At 45.5% G+C, this 22,740-nt stretch overlaps 1 protein-coding gene across 6 annotated transcripts in view; it reads left to right on the top strand.

Annotated features, from left to right (window-relative positions):
* The first annotated feature begins 437 nt into the window (after positions 1-437).
* Positions 438-22,740, top strand: part of UBR4 (ubiquitin protein ligase E3 component n-recognin 4) — a 131,608-nt gene continuing 109,305 nt past the window's right edge. For 4 of the 6 annotated variants that reach the window (XM_070458796.1, XM_070458798.1, XM_070458795.1 and 1 more), the window contains exons 1-15: positions 438-644; positions 7,919-8,016; positions 9,170-9,273; positions 10,020-10,149; positions 10,258-10,397; positions 11,214-11,316; positions 11,429-11,570; positions 11,724-11,848; positions 15,114-15,238; positions 15,846-15,905; positions 16,003-16,193; positions 19,731-19,830; positions 19,958-20,095; positions 20,760-20,877; positions 21,662-21,849. In XM_070458796.1, coding sequence (XP_070314897.1) covers positions 469-644; positions 7,919-8,016; positions 9,170-9,273; positions 10,020-10,149; positions 10,258-10,397; positions 11,214-11,316; positions 11,429-11,570; positions 11,724-11,848; positions 15,114-15,238; positions 15,846-15,905; positions 16,003-16,193; positions 19,731-19,830; positions 19,958-20,095; positions 20,760-20,877; positions 21,662-21,849 — 1,938 coding nt within the window. In that variant the 5' untranslated portion in view covers positions 438-468. The remainder of the gene's footprint in view (positions 645-7,918; positions 8,017-9,169; positions 9,274-10,019; positions 10,150-10,257; positions 10,398-11,213; positions 11,317-11,428; positions 11,571-11,723; positions 11,849-15,113; positions 15,239-15,845; positions 15,906-16,002; positions 16,194-19,730; positions 19,831-19,957; positions 20,096-20,759; positions 20,878-21,661; positions 21,850-22,740) is intronic. The other 2 variants (XM_070458799.1, XM_070458797.1) reach the window with 1 other exon arrangement.

Below are 22,740 nucleotides of genomic sequence, written 5' to 3'. Positions count from 1 at the left end.
CGGGGAGCGTGATTAGGCGACGCCCTCCGCTTCTTCTTGGCTGTCTTGAGCCGGGGCCGTCATAGTCGCCGAATGCAGGTCTACTTCGAAGCCTCGGTCTAGCCAACTGATAACCATGCTCCAAACTCACCTCCCTGGGGTGCCCACCTAAACCACGCAGTCCCCAGCTTCAGGCAGGACTACCAGCGCTTAGGCCCAGAGCTTAACACCGTCGCCGCCTTCCAGAGCGCTGCGCCCGGCCTGTGCACCGCCCCTCGACCCCGCCCCCTGCCCCGCCCCGCGGCCTCCCAGCGGCGCCACGCTTCCCTTGCGAGAGCGTAGGGAAGCCGGCCTCCCGAGTTGCGCATTTTGGCCGGCGACCGCGTCGCGCTTTCTGACGCGCCGGTCGCGTCACTTCCGCCCCCTCCCGGGAGGCGGTGCTGGGCCGGTGGCAAGCCCCCGGAGGGAGCCGCAGGAGTACGACGGAAGATGGCGACGAGCGGCGGCGAAGAGGCGGCGGCTGTGGTGCCGGCGGCCGGGGTCCCGGCCCCGGCGGGAGACACGACCCCGGGCTGGGAGGTGGCGGTGCGGCCCTTGCTGTCCGCGTCCTATTCCGCCTTCGAGATGAAGGAGTTGCCGCAGCTGGTGGCCTCAGTCATCGAGAGGTACCGGGCGGCGGCGCCGGCGGGGCGGGTGCCGGGAGGGGGATGGGAGGTCGTGCCGGAGGGTGCGGGCCCCCAGCTTCCCGACTTCCTCCTGCGGCTCCGGGACGCCGCGGCCCCGGCTTCGGGGCTCCGCGGCCCCGCGAGTCGAAGGATTGTCTGGCATTCCTTCCGCCAGCCCGGGCGAGTACCCCGTGCCTCAGTTTCCCCCCCCCCCGAGCAAAACTTCTGAGGACGACTTCTCGGGAGGGCGCGGCCGGCCGGGCTGGGAGTAATTTTGCGGGACACGTCGCCCTGTGAGGGGTCTGCCTTCGGGGACTGCCCCCTCTGTTAAGGTCAAAGCTCCGATGAGTTTGCATTTCTTGTCCGCGCTCATCCCCCTGGCCTGGGCTGGAGCGGACCCGCGGGGTTTAAATCGGGGGCCTACCACACAATTTAATAACGGTCTCCGTTGTGCAGTAATCATTCGGGCACGTGCTGTTTCTGCTCTAGGTATTGATGACTTTTTTTTTTTCCAGGTTGCATTTATGGTATGTTACTACTGTGACGGTCTTTGATTAAAACCACGTTAGTGTTACTCTCAGAGGTCATTTCCTCCCTGACACCGCATACACTCACTGTCTCGCAACTAAACAATGTTCAGGCTTTTACCATCAGGACTGTTTATTGGTTTGCTGTTAACATGGTTTTGCCCTTTTGAGATTCTTAAATTATGCGAGTTGTGTCGTACAAGGCCAGGGATAACCAGAGTGCCTGGCTTTTCCTTTCTTAACCTTGCTCAGAGCGGTCTCTCGTTAATTTAATGGTAGACCTGCCTTTAAAGCCAGTCTCACTTTCATTTTTCTAGCCAAATGTGACTTCAGCAACTTTCCGCAGTTGCTTACTGGCTCATTTTAGCTTCCTGCCAACAAGAGTATTACCTACATGTTATCCAGAAGGTTAGAAATTGCTATTTATTTCTCAAGGGAGGCCCATGATTTGACAGATGGTCTATTGCAGTGTTTATTGTTAGCTTTGTGTTACTTTGGATGAGGTTTAAAAAATAAATTAGATTAAAATAATGGTTTGGTTTAGTAACTTCACAGTTACCTTTCAGATGGATTTTCCTGTCTAATTATTAAGCCGAGAAGGTTCAGATGATGTAAACGGATATCAAAGATACTGCTCTCAAATTATGTAGCCTCATTATATAACTGTTTTCAACATTTGGATTAATGGTATTTTCACAAATTATACTTGTCATGTTACTTAGAATGGACAGTGTTCCACTCTTTTTAGAGCATTTACTTTTATGTTTTTATGGACATAAGCTGTAAGTAATAAAGTCATTTGTTGACACACTCCCATACATCCAGTATTGAGGCCTGTGTCTTTTAAACTGTGATAGTTAAGCAGCTCCCTTCCACCTGTAGAAGCTGCCGAAACAAAGTACATCCAGGTATGTCTGAATTTTGCCAGATGAGTGGCAGGGGCCCCTCGTGCACTCTGTGTAGCTAGGATAGTCAGGAGCGCCTGTGTGAACGCTGCTGAGGCCTCTTTTCATGGCTCAGAAGAGAAGGCCAAACTGACTGCTGTTGAGTAGCTCATCTTCTTTATTGGAAGGCGAGACCCTTGAAGTCTCTGCTGTTTTGTGGCTCAGTCAACTTTGGAACACAGCAGTGTGTCCTCTTCAGGCTCTCTCAGAGCAATGTGATCTTAAGGTTGCACTTATTGTCTGAGAGATCATTTTTCCACAGAAAGCAGTTATTCTCTCTCTGTCTTTCCCTCCCTCTCTCAATAAGATCTTTTCAGACTCTTGCACATGGGAGTGTTTATTGGTTTGCTGTCACATGGTTCTGTAATTTCCAGAAGAAATATCTGGCTTACAAGTTCTTTACGGTTAAAAACAACCTAAACGTATCAAGTGTTCAGTTTGGTGTAGAGCAGAGATCAGCACACTTTTTCTGTAAAGGGCCAGAGTAAATTTAATCTGTGGGCCATAACAGGGATGTATGCACTAGTCCACTCAGCCATTGTGTGGCGAAAGCGGCCATATGCATTATAAATAAATGGGCGTGGCTGTGTCCAAAGTCTTGTTTCTGGGCACCCATGTGAATTTCATGATATTTACATGTCACAAAATATTATTTTGGTTTTTTTTTTTCCCAGCCATAAAGACACATGTTAAAAACTACTCTTAAATATGGCCTGTACAGAGCGGGAAGACTGGCTGGATTTGACCTGCAGGTCATAGTTTGCCAACCCCTGGCTTAGAGCATAAAAATTAATAACCTGCTATCAATATTCTGTTTCTCAAAGATTTAATTTGCCTTTCCAAAAAAAAAAAAAAAAGTCAGAATTGTGGAATTATTAGGACTGGGTCAAAGCCAGCCCTGTACAGATGCTGTGAGGCCCTTCTCTTTGTGGCTGATTTGGTGCCTGGCTGCTGTTTTATTTCTACATCTGTGATTACTGCTCCCCTGCAGTCCTGTGTTTCTTTCTATTGTTACGCCTCCCGTGTTTTTCTTCTTTACCTCCAGGGACCTTCTATTTTTTGTTACAGCCTACTACTCTCTGCTTCTCCCTCCACGCTCCCCCACCCTCACCCTCTTTTGATGTCCTAGCTCCATCATGTCAGCTCTTACTTCCTATCTGGTGGTTGGTTGCTCATTCCCTGAATTCCTCCCTTTTTTGACTTTTGGGGATGATGACACATGCTCTGAGATTCCTCAGTACTCTGCCATTCTACTTTCTGTCTCTATCTTTTCATACCTTTATAATTGGAATTGATCTTTGGTTTGAAGAGAAGGTAGATGAAATAATTCTGAGGTCCAGACCCTGTAGTTTAGTTTTTGTTTTTTTGGCTGCACCACACCCGTGAACCTGGGTCCTTGGCGATGAAATCCCCTAGTCCTAACCACTGGACCTCCAGGGATTTCTCTGAACCCTGTCTGTTTAGTTTGACTTTGTAACCAAACTGAAACAAAGGAGGGATTAGTATGGATAAATTAGGAGGCATCACTTCATTGCAAATAGATGGGGAAACAATGGAAACAGTGACAGACTTTATTTTTCTGGGCTCCAAAATCACTGCAGATGGTGACTGCAGCCATGAAATTCAACAAGCTTGCTCCTTGGAAAAGCTATGACAAACCTAGATAGTGTATTTAAAAAGTGAGACATTACTTTGCCAACAAAGGTCTGTCTAGTCAAAGCTATGGTTTTTTCAGTAGTTATGTATGGATGTGAGAGTTGGACCATAAAGAAAACCGAGCACCAAAGAATTGATTCTTTTGAACTGTGTGTTGGAGAAGACTCTTCTGAGAGTCCCTTGGACTGCAGGGAGATCAAACCAGTTAATCCGAAAGGAAATCAATCCTGAATATTCATTGGAAGGTCTGATGCTGAAGCTGAAGCTAATACTTTGGCCACCTGATGCAAAGAGCTGACTCATTAGAAAAGACCCCGATGCTGGGAAAGACAGAAGGCAGGAGGAGAAGGAGACAACAGAGGATGAGATGGTTGGATGGCATCACCGACTCAATGGACATGAGTTTGAGCAAACTCTGGGAGATAGTGATGGACAGGGAAGCCTGGCGTGCTGCAGCCCATGGGGTCACAAAGAGTGGGACATGACTGAGCGACTGAACAACAACTGTGAAAAGTGATTTTTTTAAAAGAAAAAGATAATCTGAGTTTACTTAAAGCGGACTTCATTTCTTCCGCTTGTCGATAGTATGTCTTTTAGTTCAGTTCAGTTCAGTCACGTCCGAGTCTTTGCGACCCAATGAATCGCAGCATGCCAGGCCTCCCTTAGTGGTAAAGATTGAAAATCTTTCAAATACCTTTGCTTTTCTAGACCAGAAATGAAGCTAAAACTAGCTTAATGGAGCACATGCTGTATGTGGGCTTGATTGGTGTAATTGTTGAATGTAACTGTATGTACTATCAAACACAGAATTCCGTCCTTAACTCTGCAGGATATGCTGGCGCGCATGGTTGTCACTGAATAATTCTGTGAGTCTTCATAGATTAAAAAGAAAGTCCCCCTCCGTTGGGCTTCCCCTGTGGCTCCTCTGGTAAAGAATCGGCCCGCAGTGCGGGAGACCTGGGTTTGATCCCAGGATTGGGCAGTCCCCTGGAGAAGGGAAAGGCTACCCACTCCGGTATTCTGGCCTGGAGAATTCCATGGACGGTATGGTCCATGGGGACGCAAAGAGTTGGACATGAATTAGGGACTTTCACTCACTTTCTTAGGCTGCACTCACTCTCCTAGGCTGTCCTGCCTTTCTTAATGATAAGCCTCCTCGAGTCTCTGCCTCCCAGCTATTTGATGAAACTTAGACCAAGGAGACCTACTTGGGAAGGCAGAAGCTGTTAGTAACATCCCCATTAGATAATGCACAGTCATTTTCTAAAAATCTTAAAGAGGGAGAAAGGGGTACATTGGTGCCATCATCAGTTGAGTTTGTGATTGACCTTCAAAAGAAAGCCTATGTTTCTATGTCTCAATATCGCGTTCCCTACAGTTTTGTTGAGAGTGTGAGAGACGTATGTGAAAATTTTCACTTGTCTATTAACATGTATTAAGTACTCTGTGACACACAGTGGATGTTCGTTAAACATATATTTTTAAAATGTTTTCTGTATCTCATTAATTTATTTTTTGTGATTGTTTATAAGTGTATCTTGAAACAAACCTAGTGGATTCTATACTTGGGAGCTGGTGATTCTGGTGAGGGGAAAGGGCTTTGAGTTTCCCCAGTTGACGGCAAAGATATAACTAGTAGTTACATAACTAGTTATAAGTTCAGTGGTAAAGAATCCGCCTGCCAATGCTGGAGACATGGGATTGATCCCTGGGTGGGGAAGATCCGCTGGGAAGGAAATGGCAGCCCATTCTAATATTCTTGCCTGGGAAAATCCCATGGACAGAGGAGCCTGACAGGCTACAGTCCATGGGGTCAGAGAGTCAGACACAGCTTAGTGACGAAACAACAAGAGGGAGAAGCGGCAGTGAATCCAGAGTCTTTTATTTTGCCCATTACATTTTTCACTCTTCTTGGAACACCCAGGTATTTCCAGACCCTGGCTAGTTCTTTTTCACTTACATGTCAAATTGGGTTTTTTTCTGACCTGGCTGCTTAACTGCTGTTTTCCTTTGTACTCTGCATTGCATTTATTTTTAATTGGTATGTAATTTTATTTTAAAATGGAATATAATTGCTTCAGATTCCTTGTCCTTTCAGCAGTTTTTAGGCTCTGTGGTACTTTGTTGCGAAGTTTGTTAGGCAAGGCACATGTTTAAGGAAAGTAGCTTGACTGCCTGGAGGAAAAATACTTTCACCTTTATGTCTCCTTGTTTTTCTTCTGTGTTATACTTGCCTTCTCGCGTTTCTACTTAACATCTTGCTCTGTTTTCCATTTTTACATTTCTTTGCCTCCTCTGGTGACTTGGTGTCTGTCAGATTCTCAGGGAACGAGGTGGGGTCAAAAAGGGAGGTGACACTTGACTAGGTTCCTCACACACACGTTTCTTTAGAATCACAAGATAACCACGTTGTCCTTTGAGCCACGTGTCTACCTGCCCACTGTCCCCGTTTAGTCTTTTAAACGGGTTTCCCAGGTTTACCCTTCCTTGCCCTGAGCACACTGTGAGCGGGGCTCAAGACTGCTCTGCTCGGGCTCTTCCTGTTGTCCATGTCCATCTTTCCCCAGAGGGTATTGTTGCTTGATCGGAATAAGGCAGTTGTGTATGTCTAGGGCAGGAGGAAGGGTTTGTTTAATCATAATGTGGCAACCTTGAACCACGCAGTTACCGTGTTTACGCCTGTGTTTCGGACGTATTTTATTATCAGGATGAGAAGGAAGCAGCGGGGAGTTCCTTCTTCGGATGGGCAGTGATTCTCTAGGTTGTGGTAAGCCTGTCCGGTTGAAAAACGGGGGCACGGGGTGTGGCAGTAAGCAGCTCTGAAGTTCTGAAATAAAGCAGAGAAGGGAAATGCTTCATAAAATCCATCAGATTTCAGGGTGGGGGAACCTTAGAACTATGGATGTGGGGTGTCGGGATGGGAGTGAAGGAGCAGTTCTTCCCAAGAGCTAGAAGCAGGGGTAGGGGGCTCTCTTCTGGGTGTGGTGGGACGCCCCCTGCTTCCCCCCTGCAGTGTGATGGCCCTGTGGACTTTGAGTGTTGCGTGATATTTTAAGGATTTTGTGTCCTTTTGTCCATCCGACAACTAGAGAGAAATGATCCTTGGTGGGCAGGGAGATTCTTGCACATCATAGGTGCTCCATAAATATTTTTTTTAGTAAAGGAGTTATTCTAAGATAAGGAACCGGTCTTTGATAATACCTATTTATCCTTGATGAATTCCCAAAGAGGGAAGTGTCAGACTCTTAAGTGCTGTTTAAGGTGATTCATCACTCACATTAGCACCTTCCAGATGTGGAACTTGCTTTTTGGCTCCCATGTTGATTGGCAAGTGAACCGAGTCTAGACTCTGTTTATGTTTCCCTTCCTAGGCTGATAGTTCTTGTTGGAGAATTAACTTACTGTGGAAACTTTAAGCACATTGCTCTCTTTTTTCCATTTAAGAACATACATTTTACTGTTTTTCTTTGCCTTCTTGTTTCATGGGTTGTGAATAGCATCTAATGCGGTAAAGAGAATGACATTAATGTATCCAGCTTTTAGACGTAGCTGGGCTCCAGATTTTCACTGAAGAGCCCATTTCTTCTGGTAAAGATAAGGGATGTGGTTAAAAATCACTTTGTTGTGATCTAGCTATATATCCTGTGGATGTGGGGAGTGGGGTGGAGGACTCTGGTACCTGAAGAATTTTGGATTTTAGCACCCATCAAATGATTTCTCCCCTTGAAATGTTTATTCCTTTTAAGTTGCTGTGTTACGGACTGGCCTTGTTTGGTCTTCAAGATGCGTTCCTGTAGCCTGTATTCCCACTAACAGTGTTTTGAGTGTCCTGCTCTACCCTCTTTTGACTGGCTTGTGGCTTTATTAGCTTTTGGTCTTTGCTAATGATCAATACAGGACACAGTGGTATCCTGTTGGATTTTTACTTGTATTTCTTTAATTCTAAGTGAGTTTTGAAGTGTTTCCTGTTAGCCTTTGCCACTTACTAAGCCTGGTACCTCTAAGCTCCACTTTTGCAGTTTGAATATAGGGATGGTAACAGGGCCTACCAAGTAGCATTGCTACGAAGATGAAGTCAGGTAATGCCTATCGAGGGCCAGAGTATCTGGCCTATAGTAAGCACTAAGTAACTGTTGGTTTTTTGCAGTGAATCCGAAATCCTGCACCACGAGAAGCAGTACGAGCCGTTCTACTCCTCTTTTGTCGCACTTTCCACACACTATATCACGACAGTTTGCAGCCTCAGTAAGTATCCCCTCTGGTCGCTCCCTTTCAAGGGCCCGTGAATGGGGAGCTGTGTCCTCCTGCCTGAACACGCTGTTAGTGATGCCTGTGTGTTAGTTCTCACCTGTCCACCCGAGAGTGGAGACGGCTGTCCGTGTGGTGAGGCTTCGGAAGCTTCTTGACCGAGGCCAGCCAGAGGGATTGAAAAACTGTTTGGTTTGGACATCCGTTTCGTAACCATTAACTTTCCTTGCTTTCTTATGGATTTTACCTATGTAATTACTAATGTGCTGATTTTGGGGGGACGGCTGGGATGGGAGGGTTAGGTGGGGATGCTGAGCTGAGGTTAGCAGCCACTAACCAAGGCTCTCTTCCTTATTTGGTTTTGGTGAGGAATTAAATTCTCCTTTTGTGTTCTCTGTTATACGAAGGATTTCAACTTCAGTTCCCCATCTTTAAAGCTCTTCTCCCCCTAAAGTAACCAGTCCCTTACTTTCAACTATTTCTAATACTTGGCATTTTCGTTTTTTCCCCCAAGCCTGATTCGTGTAGTTCTGAAGAATTCGAATTATTTGTTTACTTAAATAATTTGCTAAGCAAGCAAAATGAAAGGAAGTTAGAGGGTTGCTGAGTAATCTTTTGGAGTCTAGTGCTGTTTATTCTAGGCATTGGCTACCAGTGTAAGAGTCACTTTTAGCTTGGAGAAGCTTTGAGTGGGAAGCCCACTGCAGAGACAAAAAAGAGAGGTAGTATATTCTAGTGGGTTAACAGCTTGAACTTTAGAGCCAGACACCTGGATTTGAGTCTAGCTGCGTGACTTGGGCAAATCATTTAACCTCTCTATGGTTTACTTTCCTTATCTATGTTTTTTAAAAAAGAGAAGAGGTTAACAATATCTATCTCATAGCATCGGTTTGAGGGTTAAATGGATTAATATATCTGAAGTGCTTGTTACTTCCTGTGATGTATTTCCTATTATACTTAATTTCTAGTAAATGTAGGATAAATTGATCTAGAAGCAATTGATGATTATCAGTGCCAAGATGCCTTTGTTTGCTTGATGGATTGTTGATTCTGATAGAATGATACTGGGAATGTTGACATATGGAGCTCAAAACTTACTTGGTTCATTGAGTGTGAGGCTGAGGTTAAGTAAAGCTTATTCCTTTCTCAGTTCCCCGGAATCAACTTCAGTCTGTGGCGGCAGCATGTAAAGTCCTGATTGAATTTTCTCTCCTGCGTTTGGAGAATCCAGATGAGGCATGTGCTGTGTCCCAGGTAAGAGTGGTGGGCCTGTTTCTGGCCCTTATTTTGAGGTTGGCTTGTGACTAACCCATGGAATGATGGAGAAGGGATGGCATAGAGCAGGGATTGGTGACTTTTTCTGTAACAGGCTACACAGGAGATAATTTGCTGACCATCCAGTCTCTATTAAACTCTGACTTTGCAGTGTGAAGGCAGCCACAGACAGTATGTAAATGGACGCGCACAGCTGTGGTCCAGTCAAATTTATTTACAAAAACAGTGGGCAAATTGGGGCTGTGGTTTATCAGCCTCTGGTGTAGAGAGCTGCAGAGGTCTCTTCTAGACGACAAAGCTGCATGACCGTGGGGGCCAGGCAAGCAGCGTACAATGAGCCAAGCACGCTGGCTGAGAAGGCGTGTGGCCCAGCTGTAAAGGAATCAGTCCCTGCTTAGCTCCAGCTGATCTTGGGAATTGTTGGAGGAGGTAGGAAACCTCGGTTTGTGTGTTAAACCTCCCCTGCTGTAAAAAGGTAGCCATGACTTTGAATTTAAACAACGACGACATCACTGTGAGACCAGTAAGAGACCTGCAAAGAGGTGTGGTCTGAGGATCATCAGCTTGTGATCTCTGCTTCCCGAGTTTGCAGTTCTTGGTTTGAACCTAAATTTGGTTTTGTGCCAGCTAGAAGTCCCTAAAGAATAGAACCCCTAAAAGGCATATTTGATATAATCCAGAGGAGGCCTCTCTAAAAGGCATATCTGAATTTGTTTTCTTTTCAGAAACACTTGATTCTCCTCATCAAGGGCCTGTGCACTGGCTGCAGCCGACTAGACAGAACTGAAATCATCACGTTCACAGCGATGATGAAGTCGGCCAAGCTGCCTCAGACAGTGAAGACGCTCTCAGATGGTGAGCGCTTCCCCCAGACTTGGTTTCTTGGCCACGCCCCTTGCCAACTGTTTCCTCTTTGGTCTGCTAGTGACACTCCTCGTTGCTCTCCTGTTTCATATTTTATAGTGGAAGATCAGAAAGAACTGGCCTCACCAGTAAGCCCAGAGCTGAAGCAGAAGGAGGTCCAGATGAATTTTTTGAACCAGCTTACGTCAGTTTTCAACCCTAGAACTGTAGCATCATCACCTGTAGGTCCACAGGCTCAGGTGAGTTACTTCAGTCAAATGACCTCATCCTGTAGGATTTGTTAAGATGATAATACTAGAAAAAACAGCTAATGCATGCATTTTATATTTGTGATATAAAATGATGTACCTGCCAAGGGTAGAAAGAAAGTTGAAGAATACTAACTGAAGATAAGTAGCATTCACCCCGATTCCTTCTGTCAACAGTTATTACTATTTTTTTTAACAATACAGTTATTTATATCTTTGACCATGCCTAATGGCATGTGGAATCTTAGTTCCCTGACCAGGGATCGAACCTATGCCCCTTGCATTGGAAGCATGGAATCTTAATCACTGGACCACCAGGGAAATTTCTAGTGATTGCTATTTTGATGACCATTCTTCTGACAATTTCTCCGTGCAAGTAGACAAAGAACTTGCACTCCTACTGTGAAAGGCATCACTCTCTGCTAGTTACAGAATATATTTAAAGCTATATATTCCACCACCACCCTGCCTCCCCCAGAAAAATAGCTTGTATTTTTCCCTATGTTAGAGAGGATTTCCCCCTTATTAACTGGGGAGTCTGACAAGTATCCTCAGAGCAGCTGTAGTTTGTACAGTTGGTTCTATCCTGAACTTGAGGATGACAATCAACAGATGACAGTATCTTTTTGTTTTTTAATTTATTTTTTGGTCACATTCCCCATGGCATGTGGGATCTTAGTTCCCTGAATAGGGATTGAACTTGGGGCCCTTGCCTTGGGAACATGGAGTCTTAACCACTGGACCACCAGGTAAGTTCCAGGGTGCTAGTGTCTTCACAGGCCTTTCACATCCTTTGTTTCTCTTCAGGTGGAAGGAGAAAGTGATGAGCAGTCATCCACAGACCAAGCTTCTGCTATCAAAACCAAGAATGTGTTCATAGCTCAGAATGTGGCTAGTCTTCAGGAACTTGGTAAGACTCTGTTGTCAAAAAGCTGGTTTCTCTGCTTTCAAAATGTCTTCAAGTGGAAAAGAATTAAGCAGCAGAAGCCTGTTTGTAAGGTTGAGCCTTTTCGTTAATTCAGGCGGCTCAGAGAAGCTGCTGCGTGTGTGTTTGAACCTGCCCTATTTCCTGCGCTACATCAACCGGTTTCAAGATGCAGTGTTGGCCAATTCTTTCTTTATCATGCCTGCAACAGTAGCAGATGCCACTGCTGTTCGTAATGGGTAAGGTGCTCCAGGGTGCATATGCTTTACATTTTAAAACTGTTCTGCAAAAGAGAAGAACTGTTTAGTTTTTATGGCATGCCCACTTTCTTTAACAGATTATAGAAGCAAGTGAGTCAGAGACACTTTTGTTAATCTTCTGTTATGTTCCAGTTTTCATTCTCTGGTGATTGACGTAACCATGGCGTTGGACACCCTTTCTCTACCTGTGCTGGAACCTCTCAATCCTTCTCGTCTGCAGGATGTGACAGTCCTCAGCCTGAGTTGTTTGTATGCAGGTGAGCAGTTACATCTGATCCTTTCCTCAGCCAGGCACAGACTTTCTGGAAACCATGAGATCCTTCTGCGTACTCTCTCCCCCTTATTTAGTCCCTTCCCCCAAGGATCATGTAGTATCTCATCTAGATGGACTGAGGTCTCAGTAGGAGTTTTGTAGATTCCCTTATTGCTCAGCCGCTGCTGCTGTGTTACGTGGATGTTTGATTTCATAGTGTCTGCACATGTGAGTGTCTGCTGTGTCAGAAGCGCCGTGCTGAGTGCTGTGGGGACGTTGCGATGAGCGGCCTATGATTCTTGCTCTCAGGGAGCCTGTACCTGAGCAGGGGAGGACAGATCAGACCGCAGAGTGCGGTATAAAACAGGAGACGCTGAAGGCAACAGAGATGATAGGATATTACGGGCATACAGAGAAGGGAGCCATGGCGCCCTGCTGTGGGAGCAGATTTGCAGACGCCTTCTGGAACAGGTGGTATCTGTTTACATTGGTAAATACAATGAGTGTTCTTCTCCATGCTCCCACAAACCCCCCCCTTCCTGTTGATTATGCTGCCTTGGAAGGGGGGCCTAGCAGCTGGTGTTTATGCTGTTTTAAGTTATTGTTATGGTGACTTTTTAACCCAAATCACTGATCCTTGGTTTTAAATACCATAGTCCTAGTATGTCTTGGGAGGCCTCACAATTTCCGTTGTTTAGTTGATTCTGTGAGTGAGGGTTTGAACAGTGTTGGAAACCTGACTTTGGGAGCATGAAGAAATTGCCGAGGTTAATTATATCCCTGCATTCTTTGAATGCTTTATTATAAACATCTGTGTGTATATAGGCATGTAAAGATAAAGGCACTTTCACTGGGGAAGGCTGTAGTCACAAACGGGTTCTGTCGATGTATCTTGCAGGGCAGGTAGGATTTCAGCTCGGCTATCGGTCAGCCAGAGGCAAAAGCAGGACCAAAAGTATCCTGGTATTTGGGGAAGCATTTTGAGAGAGAGTGTGTGTGAGTGGTGGGTGTTCTCCAGCCGGAATGGCCTCCTCAGAGGGGGCTCCAGAGCGCAGTCTCAGTCCTTTGGACCACACCCTGTAGACAGGAGAGCCCACTGCGGATCTTGAAGAGCGCCACGATCTGAGCTGCGCTCCGGCAGGCGCGCTGCGGCAGCAGTCCACAGGGGTCTGCGGTGGGGAACCTGCGAGGCCGGAAGGTCTGCTGGAGGAGTGTTTGCTCGTTCTGGGAAGACACGCGCAGGGCTGAGCGAGAGCAGGGCTGTGGGGGAGAGCGCCAATGCTGCCTGGGAGCAGGCGCGCTCTTCAAGCCCGCTCCCAGTGTTCACTCGCAGTTCTCGGGCTTTGATTTTTGCATTTTTAAGTTTGGGATTCATGAGGTTCAATTTTCAGGGAGTTTCTTGAATATCCTGTGCATCTCATTGTGCTTCGTCAATAAGAATTAAGAGTCCTTAAAAATTCTTAGTTGTTAAGGGAACTCCCTGGTGGTCTAGTGGTTAAGACTCCGTGCTTTCACTGCCCCGACGCTGGTTCAGTCCCTGGTTAGGGAACTAAGATTTCCACATGCCTTGTGGGTGTGGCCAAAAAAAGGTCCTTCATTGTTTTAAAGAGCCCCCAGATTTGGTTTGTTACTGAAATTTGATCACTTGGGATTTGAAGTAAAGAAAGGGATTTGGCCTAGATGTTTTTGAGAAATAGTGTGAGTTTTTTTTTTAATCATTGTAAAATTTTTAAAAAATACTTTTAAAGTAATAGATTTCAGTTTTTAAAAACTTATTTGTTTATTTACTTTTGACTGTGCTGGGTCTCTGTGGCTGTGCAGGCGTTTTCTCTGTTGTTGTGAGTATGCGTCCCCGGCGTCTCTCGTGGAGCACGGCTTCAGTAGTTGGCGGCTCATGGCTCAGTCGTTGCAGCTCCCGGACTCTTGGAGAGCAGGCTCGGTAACTGTGGTGCGCGGGCTTAGTTGCTCTGCAGCATGTGGGATCTTCCGGGCCAGGGATGGAACCCAGGTCACCAGCATTGGAAGGCGGATTCTTAACCACTGAGCTACCTGAGCTACCAGGGATGTCCTAGATTTCATTTTTAAAGCAGCTTTAGGTTTGCAGAAAAATGCAGCGTTCCCAAACTCTGCATTTGGAACAGTACAGAGTTCTGTTCCCATACACTATCTCACCCCGTGTACAGTTTCTTCTGTTAACATTGCATTAATAGGTTGCATTTGTTATAATTGATGAAGCATTACTGATACATAGTTCATTGAAGTCTGTGATTCACCGCATTAGGGTTCCTTTTTCACATACAGTTCTGTGGTTTTTGACGTTGATACAGAATCTTTTCACTGCCCTCCAGATCCCCAATGTTCCACCTGGTAGTCTCTCCCCTAACCCCAGCCCCTAGAAACCGCTGATCTTTTACTGTCTCCATAGTTCCCTTTTCCAGAAAGTCCTATTGTTAGAATCATCGCCTTTTCAGACTGGCTTCTTTTGCTTGCGGGTGTGGCAGGGGTTTCAGGACCCCCCTGTTGGTACCAAAATTCATGAATGCTGAAGTCCCTTGTGTGAAGTGGTGTAGTACAGTTGGCCTTAGCATCTGCAGACGGCCCATCCACGGATTCCACCAGCTGCATCTCCAGATGCAGGACCTGCAGATGTGGAGGGCTTGCTGTGTGCAGTTAAGCTTCCTCTCTGTCTTTCTGTATCTTGGTAGCTGTTGTTTGTACTGTTGTTCACTTGCTAAGTTGTGTCCGACTCTTTGCGACCCCATGGACTGCAGCACGCCAGGCTTCCCTGTCCTTAACTGTCTCTTGGAGTTTGCTCAAACTCTTGTCCATTGAGTCAGTGATGCCATTCCTTGTATGGATACACCACAGTTTGTTTATTGATTGATTGATTATTGATTATTAGAGGACATCTTGATTGTTTCCGTTTGTTGACAGTTGTGAGTAAAGGCACCATGAATATTTGTGTACAGGTGTTTGTGTGGATGGAAGATTTCAGCTCATTCGGGTAAATATATCTAGGAGTGTGCTTGTTGGGTCGCATGGTAACACATTTTGCTGTTGTTCAGTCTCAGGCATGTCCAACTCTGCAGCCCTGTGGACTGCAGCACGCCAGGCTTCCCTGTCCTTCACTGTCTCCCGGAATATGCTCAGTCTCCTGTCCGTTGAGCCGATCCCTGATGGGGTCTCAGTATCAGATCCTGGAATTGCTGTGGGTGGGTCATGTTTCTGTGTTTCAGCTTCTTGGAGTGTGTGTCTCTCTTCTTTCTCAGGTGTGAGTGTGGCGACTTGCATGGCCATCCTTCATGTGGGTAGTGCCCAGCAAGTGCGGACAGGCTCCACGAGCTCCAAAGAGGAAGACTATGAGAGTGACGCTGCCACGATCGTCCAGAAATGTGTAAGCTCTGCCTCTGGGGGTGGGGAGCCCTGAGTGTTCAGTTGAGGGAGTATGGCGGCTTCCGCTTTGCTCCTGTTTAGAGGGAAGGGCGTGGAGTGCTCTCCATACCCCTCCCCCTTGGGTAGTCGGCCTGACACGTCGGCCTCTTGCTTGTTTATCCGGCAGTTTGGTTAGCTGTGCAGGAAACACTGCAGCTTTGTAGTGGCAGCGAACCTTGTGGAAGAGGAGTCATTCAATCAGCAAACGTGTAGAAGGGCTTACTGTACTGTGTTAGTGTACTTTCAGTGGAGGTAGATGTCAGGGACGAGGGTTTCTGAAGTGGTAGGTGGATTGGATGAACAAGTGTGGTAGAAAGTGACCTGACGTGGTCCTGGGCATGTTGCTTTAGATGGGGTGGAGGGGACGCTTTTGAGAAGGTGTTGCGAGCTGAATGAAAAGACAGAGTCAGCGTCACGTGAGGATCAAGGAAAGCATGATGATAAGCCGCCATCGGAAGTGGCTTGAGGATATTGAAGTCTTCAAGCTGAATGGTTTTGGGTAGGATTTAGCATTTATAATGAACTATGTCGCCTTGCTCAGAGTTTTGTGTATGTTTACTTTTGGACAGCTTGAAATCTATGACATGATTGGACAAGCAATCAGCAGTTCCCGCCGGGCTGGTGGTGAGGTAAGACGTCTCTGCCTCCTGTTTGACCTGTAGTCTCTAAGATGTGTAGCCTGTAAAATCTCTGTCTGTATATTTATATTTTGTGCCTTTTTCACAGCACTATCAGAACTTCCAATTGCTGGGTGCCTGGTGTTTGTTAAACAGCCTTTTCCTCATACTGAACCTCAGTCCTACTGCCTTGGCTGATAAGGGGAAAGAGAAGGATCCACTGGCTGCTCTCCGAGTCAGAGACATCCTTTCTCGTACCAAGGAGGGAGTGGGCTCTCCGAAGCTGGGCCCTGGAAAAGGGTATGTGTCCATTTGATGCTACTCCTGTTGCGTTTTCCTGCCATTTTCTATTGATGGGGAGCTGGTGTAACTCCTTTCATCTCCATAGCAATAGGAAAGTTTGCCTCCATCCAGTTGATTTGAACAACGAAGATGGTGATTGTAGTTCACTCTCTGTATATCATAGCTATGTGATTTTGGGTAAATCGCTCATTCTTTCCAATCTTGCTTCCTTCTCTGTAAGAGGGAGAAAATACCTGTGTAATACACATTTTTGGACTTCTGTGAGGTTCAAATTAGGGAAGAAAAGTGCTTCTATTTTGTAAAATGGGCTCGTTTGACTTGGAGTTGGTTACGCTCTTGCACGTTGAACCTGTAATGTGAGGATTCTGTCTGGCCTCATGGCTTACTTCCTGAAACATTTGCTGCTGTTTTGATGAAGTCTGGACAGAAACTCTTGCTTGCCAGGAATAAGTTAGAGATATGATTTCTGTGTTGCTGAGGTTTTATTTTTGAAGTCCAGGCTTATTTCTGGATTTCATTTATTTTTTCAGTCCTTTCCAGGTACCACTAAGCTCTTTCCAAGCATTGAGGCACTAATCAAAGCAATCTCCTTGACTTTATAGAGTCTGTTTTTTTGTTTTTTTTAATAACACTGTTTATCTGAAGCTGTGCTGGGTCTCCGCCGCTCTGGTGTGCAGGCTTCTTGTTGCTGTGGCTTCTCTTGTTGCAGAGCACAGGCTCAGGAGTTGTAGTGGATGGGCTTAGTTGCCCTCCGGCATGTGGGATCTTCCTGAATCAGGGGTCAAACCCGTATCTCTTGCACTGGTAGGCAGATTCTTTACCACTGAGCCACCAGGGAAGCCCTAGAGTTTATTTTTCAACTGAAACAACAGTGACCAAATAGTCGTTTATAACAAACAGTAGATTTATAATTGATTATCATGTATGAGTGATGTGAAGAAAAATAAGCCAGAACAAGGAGTTAGGGACTGGCAGGGCCTGTTATTTTAGTTAGCATACTCGGGAAAGGGCTCTAAAAACAAGATGTAGAGTGAAGTGACAGATGACCCTCGAAAATATTTGAGGTAGAATTGTTTAGGTCTCGAGGTGAAAGTATGATTGGCATTTTTAAGGATCAGCAAGGTCAGTGTGTCTAGAGCAGAGAAATTGAGGAGGAGAGTGGTAGAAAATCCAGTCAGAGAGGTAGCCAGGGCCAGATCATCTTGGGCCAGGTGTAAGCTGTAGGTATCAGAGGGTCTGCAAGAGTGGAGTGATAAGATCTGAATTGTTAGTGACTCAGAACCCAGCTGGCTCAGGGAGAGTAGACTGGGTGGGTTTGTAAGGTAAGAGGGAGCGAGAACAGGTGGGAGGCTCACACCTTCCTCTGAGCAGGCGAGCTGGGGCGGGGGATTTGGAGTCTGGTGGTGCTGGGAAAGGCGGGGAGAATGAGTCATGTTGGGAAATGATAGGATTTGCTGGTGGCTTGAATGTTGAGTGTAAAAAATATGTCAGAAGTTTCTGGCATGAGCATCTGGAATTGTGTAATTTACTGAGAGAGGGCACACCAGTTTAGGAATAGATTGAGTGAGAGGAAGGGGAAGAAATGAAGAATTTCATCTGGGCCATGCTGCTTTTTGAGAGGACTGATAGGCTGTCTGTGAGATGCTGAGTAGGCACTTAGGTATGTGAGTCTTGAGTTCAAGGAGGAAGTCGAATTCTTAGCAAATCATTCACTCCCTTGTCTGTCCCATGCTCTATATGAATTCTGGAATGCTGCAGTGGACAAACAAAATAGACGTTCTGAAGAGAGAAGATGATATTCATGCAAATACATGTCAGATTGTGTCTACAGAGTATTATAATAAGGGCATTTGACCTGGCTAGAGAAATCAAGGCAGGCTTCCCCGAGGAAGTGTACTGAGCTGAAATCTGAAATAGGCATTGAGATAGTAGGCAGTAGACACCAGGCGAAGTAGGGAGGTAAGCATGTTCCAGAGAGAAAAACAGTTTGTGATTTTGAGTGTCTGTTGTTACACTTGGCATCGTAAAGGGAGTAGAATGCCAATGGGTGTGTCCTTTGAAGTTGAAGAAACATTTAAAAGGTAGTTGTAGTTTCCTGAGATTTAAAAGGAATGTTGTATACATTGTGTAGGTAGCAAGTCATAAGGAAGCAAAAAAAAATCATCAAAAATTCTACCACCCAAATTGGTAAACATTCTTCCAGACATTTTTCTGTGTACATATGTTAAACAGGTGTATTTAAGAAAACAGGATCACTGTTACTACATATTGTAGACATTTTCAGTGACACAATTGTAGATTCTGTGTTTTTAATGACAGATGGTATTCCACTATATCTATGTACCGTAGTTAACCGATTAACTTTTTGAACACTTACTTAGGTTGTTCCAAATTTCTTGTTTTGATAAAGTGTACTTTGATAATCCTTCTAAAACAAATCTCTGTGAACTTGTTTAGTTATCCCCTTGATAACTAAATTTCTAGAAGTATAATTGTTCGGACAAAGAGTACGCGTATTTAATAATGAGAAATGTCTTGCTAAGCTCTCTACCGTGCGCTCCTGGCTGTCGCGTATGATGAAGTTGCCCCTTCCCGGTCCTCCCTGGCAGTGGGTGTCTTTAGTCTCCCTGTGTGCCGATCTCAGAGGAGAGCGATGTTCCTGCAGTGCTCTCACGTGTATTGCGTTGAGTGCTCGTGTGATTGTGGTCATTTTCACACTGCCTGTATCACTTGCTCCAGGTTTCCTTGGTGTTTGTCCTTTCTTCTCACGGATGTATGGGAGCTCTTTGTATATTAGGTATACTGACTCTGTGTCATGTGGTCATTTGGACAGAAAGAGAAAGTTCTACTCAGATTTAATGTAAACCTTTGTTTTTATTCTCTTCCTGTCCAGATACTTTGTAAAAGTTGCTACTTTTTAGCCTTTCCTTCTCAAAAGAATGACTTTTTAAAATATATGTGTTTATTTTTGGCTGTGCTGGATCTTCGTGGCTTGGCTGCGTGGACTTCCTCGGGCTGTGGCAGCCAGGGGCTTCTCATTGGGCGGTGTCTCTTGTTGCAGAGCATGGGCTCTAGAGCACAGGCCCACTAGTTGTGGCACACAGACTCAGTTGCCCCTTGGCATCTGGGATCTTCCTGGACCAGGGATCTAACCCGTGTCCCCTGCATTGGCAGGTGGATTCTTATCCACTGTACCACCAGAGAAGTCCCCAAAAGAATGACTTTCAAATGTCAGTTTTCACATGACCCAGTAGCTTTGAATTGACAGTTTAAATTGCAGGGTTTTATGGATTTGGAAGAGTTTCTTCTAGTCCAGGAGTTCTTAGCCTGAAGCCTGAGGATCCCTAGGTAGTCTGTAGGTAGGCTTCAGGGAGTGTGAACTTCTGAAATTATATGCAAATTCTATGTTTTTGCAATTTTTTCACCCCCTGGGGAAAGGTCAGTAGATTCCTAAAGGGCCTCAAGATTGCACAATCCATGATTATAATTTGTTGTGAGTTATCTTAAAGTTTGTTTCCCTTTTGCTTTGTGTAGGCATCAGGGCTTTGGGGTACTCTCGGTAATACTGGCAAACCATGCCGTCAAGCTGTTGACGTCTCTCTTTCAAGACTTGCAAGTGGAGGCTCTGCACAAGGTGAGGGCTTGTCCTCAGAATCAGCACAGTGGCTGTTGGCTTCTCTTCCATCTTAAGTTCGCTTGAGCCATCAGATCAGGTGCTTACTCCTGTTGAGACCTAACGTTAACTCTCTTTTTACCTTCAGGGTTGGGAAGCAGATGGTCCACCTGCAGTCCTGAGCATCATGGCCCAGAGTACCTCCATACAGAGGATTCAGCGGCTGATTGACTCTGTCCCACTGACGAACCTGCTATTGACACTACTCTCAACTTCCTACAGAAAGGTGGGTGGGGTCATGCCACTGATAATCTGTAAGGTCTTCTTATATATCCTTCTTAAAACAAATGAGACGGAGTGTATGCCTTAATCTTTATAAACTCGTTTCTGATAATGGTTTTGAAGATGAGAAAAGCTCTTACTGATTCCAGACATTTGAATTAGTAATTGATTATCAGCATTGTGATACAGGTGGGCCGTTGGCAATTTGTGACAATTGGCATATGAAGCAAAACCTAGAGGACCCTGGAAACATTGCCTTTTCAGTCCTTGCCCAGGGTTCTAGTTTTGGAGTGCTCTTACCGTGGTGGTCCCCAGACTTTTTGTCACTAGGGTCCAGTTTTGTGGAAGACAGTTTTTCCACAGATCGGGGATGGTATTGAGGGTGGGGTGGGGTGGTGGTTTTGGGATGATTCAAGTGCATTACACTTATTGTGCATTTTATTTCTAATGTCACCTCCATCTCAGATCATCAGGGTTTAGATCCTGGAGGCTGGGAACACCTGTTTTATAGGATAAAGCTATGAGAATCCTGAAGGGAGCTATTAGGAGAAATGCTTCTTGGATTTAGAAAAAAGAGACGCAGAGAAGACTTCATGCGGTGAAAGGGCTGAAGTAGGATGGCGTCATTTTTGGGGTCACTGATTGCAGAAGCCTCGCTGTTTTCCCAGGCATGTGTCCTGCAGCGTCAGAGGAAGGGCTCCATGAGCAGCGATGCCAGTGCCTCTACTGACTCAAACACCTACTACGAGGACGATTTCAGCAGCACGGAGGAGGATAGCAGCCAAGGTAGACACCCTGCTCTCCCGGGGGGTAAACTCCAGAGCGCAGCAGGACGCGTCCCGGGAACTTCCTGCTTACCGTCTGCTTTCACCTGCCCAGCTTGGGTCTTGACCGCATGTGCCTTTAAAGGTGACCTGGTACTCAAGAGTAACTGGAGCGGCTGAAGACTGAGTGATTGAAGCCACCATCAGCAAAGCTCAGATTGCTTTCGTTTCTTTTCCTCCACAATCAGTATACTTCTCACTTGTTTTTGTTTCTTTCTCCACCAGCTCATGTAAACTCCCTCTTGCTTACTAGTTCCTAGTAGCAGGTTATTAGTAACTAGTAATTAGACCAGGTTACTAGTAACATTCCCTCCTGCCTTGGTCTGGAGAGAGAGTAAATAAAATAAGCATATCAGATTCTTTCTATTCAGGTTTATGGGAACAATGTACATAGTATTGCAAAAAGTGAGATGCTTATCTGGAGGCTTAGAATTGATAGACAAGTAAAAGTTTGCACTTGAGAACATTTGGCTTGTTGCCAGTAAAGTGAAGTGATTCTCTTCCTTCCTGGGGTTCTTTTAAATAAAATATTGGTCTTGTTGAGGTATAATTCATGCACAATAAAGCACTTCATATACATGCCGTATACATTTATATGAGTTTTGACAAGTTTATGCCACTGTGTATCCTCCATCATAATTTAGATACCTTGTATTCTTTTTGACTCAGGCACTTTTACAAGGCAGGTGTGCTGAAACAATTTAAAAAGTGCCTTACTTTTGTTAACTTTTCTGTTTCCTTGTTAGATGATGACAGTGAACCTATCTTGGGGCAGTGGTTTGAAGAGACCATCTCCCCCAGTAAAGAGAAGGTGGCTCCTCCGCCTCCTCCCCCGTCCCCTCCCCTGGAAAGCTCCCCTCGAGTCAAGAGCCCCAGTAAGCAGGCTCCTGGCGAGAAGGGCAACATTTTGGCCAGTCGGAAAGATCCTGAGTTGGTAAGAGTGGATTTCTGAGTGGGGAAGGAGAAATGGGGAGAAGGCGTGTGAAAAGCAGATCATTGGAATAAAACCATTTTGTATGTTGAATCATTAATTTTCTGAAACTGATTTATTTTAATTGCAGGATAATTGCTTTACAACATTGTGATGGTTTTTGCCATTCATCGGCATGAATCGTTAATGTTTAAAGATGTTCTTACTTAGGGCTTATGTGTATTGATTGTGTTTCATTAAATAACTCGTGTACTCTTGATGGTGTTACTCTGATTGAGGGTCAGTAACAGCATTTAGAATTAGATAGAAGCGAATTGAATCCTGCTCCTACTGCACCTCCTAACTGTATGACTTCAGGCGAGAATCTGAATTTCTCTAAGCCTGCTTTCCTCCTGTAGTGTGGGAGTGACTTGCCTCCTCTGAGAGTGCTGTGAGGAGTTAACGGGCCCGTCCCCTACGTCCAGCGTGGCATAACTGACTGCTGCCTGACTGTTCAGCCAGCGTTTATGGGTGACACGCTGTGTGTCATTCCTTCTTCCAAAGCTTTACCAGTAAACAGGTCAGATACAGTCTTGGCTTTTATACGCTTAGTGTAGTCAGGGAAGTGGATTTAAAGCAGTTACGTGATAATTCAGCTCGGTTCACTTCAGTCTGGTTAGATTCTTACTATTCTTTTGGTCACTGCTCTGCAGCTTATGGTGTCTCAGTTCCCCGACCAGGGGCAGAACCCAGGCCCTCGGCAGTGAAAGTGTGCAGTCCTCACCACTGGACCATCAGGGAATTCCCCAATTTAATTTTAATAGAGAAGTGAAGAGCTGGGCATTCCAAAGTGTATAGTGATAATGCAGGCTTCAGAATTGAATATGTCAGTAATATCTTAGAGCTGGACAAATG

The sequence above is a fragment of the Odocoileus virginianus genome, chromosome 30 (genome assembly GCF_023699985.2).
Source record: "Odocoileus virginianus isolate 20LAN1187 ecotype Illinois chromosome 30, Ovbor_1.2, whole genome shotgun sequence".
Classification (NCBI taxonomy): domain Eukaryota; kingdom Metazoa; phylum Chordata; class Mammalia; order Artiodactyla; family Cervidae; genus Odocoileus; species Odocoileus virginianus.
This window is presented reverse-complemented; position numbering and strand designations above follow the sequence as displayed.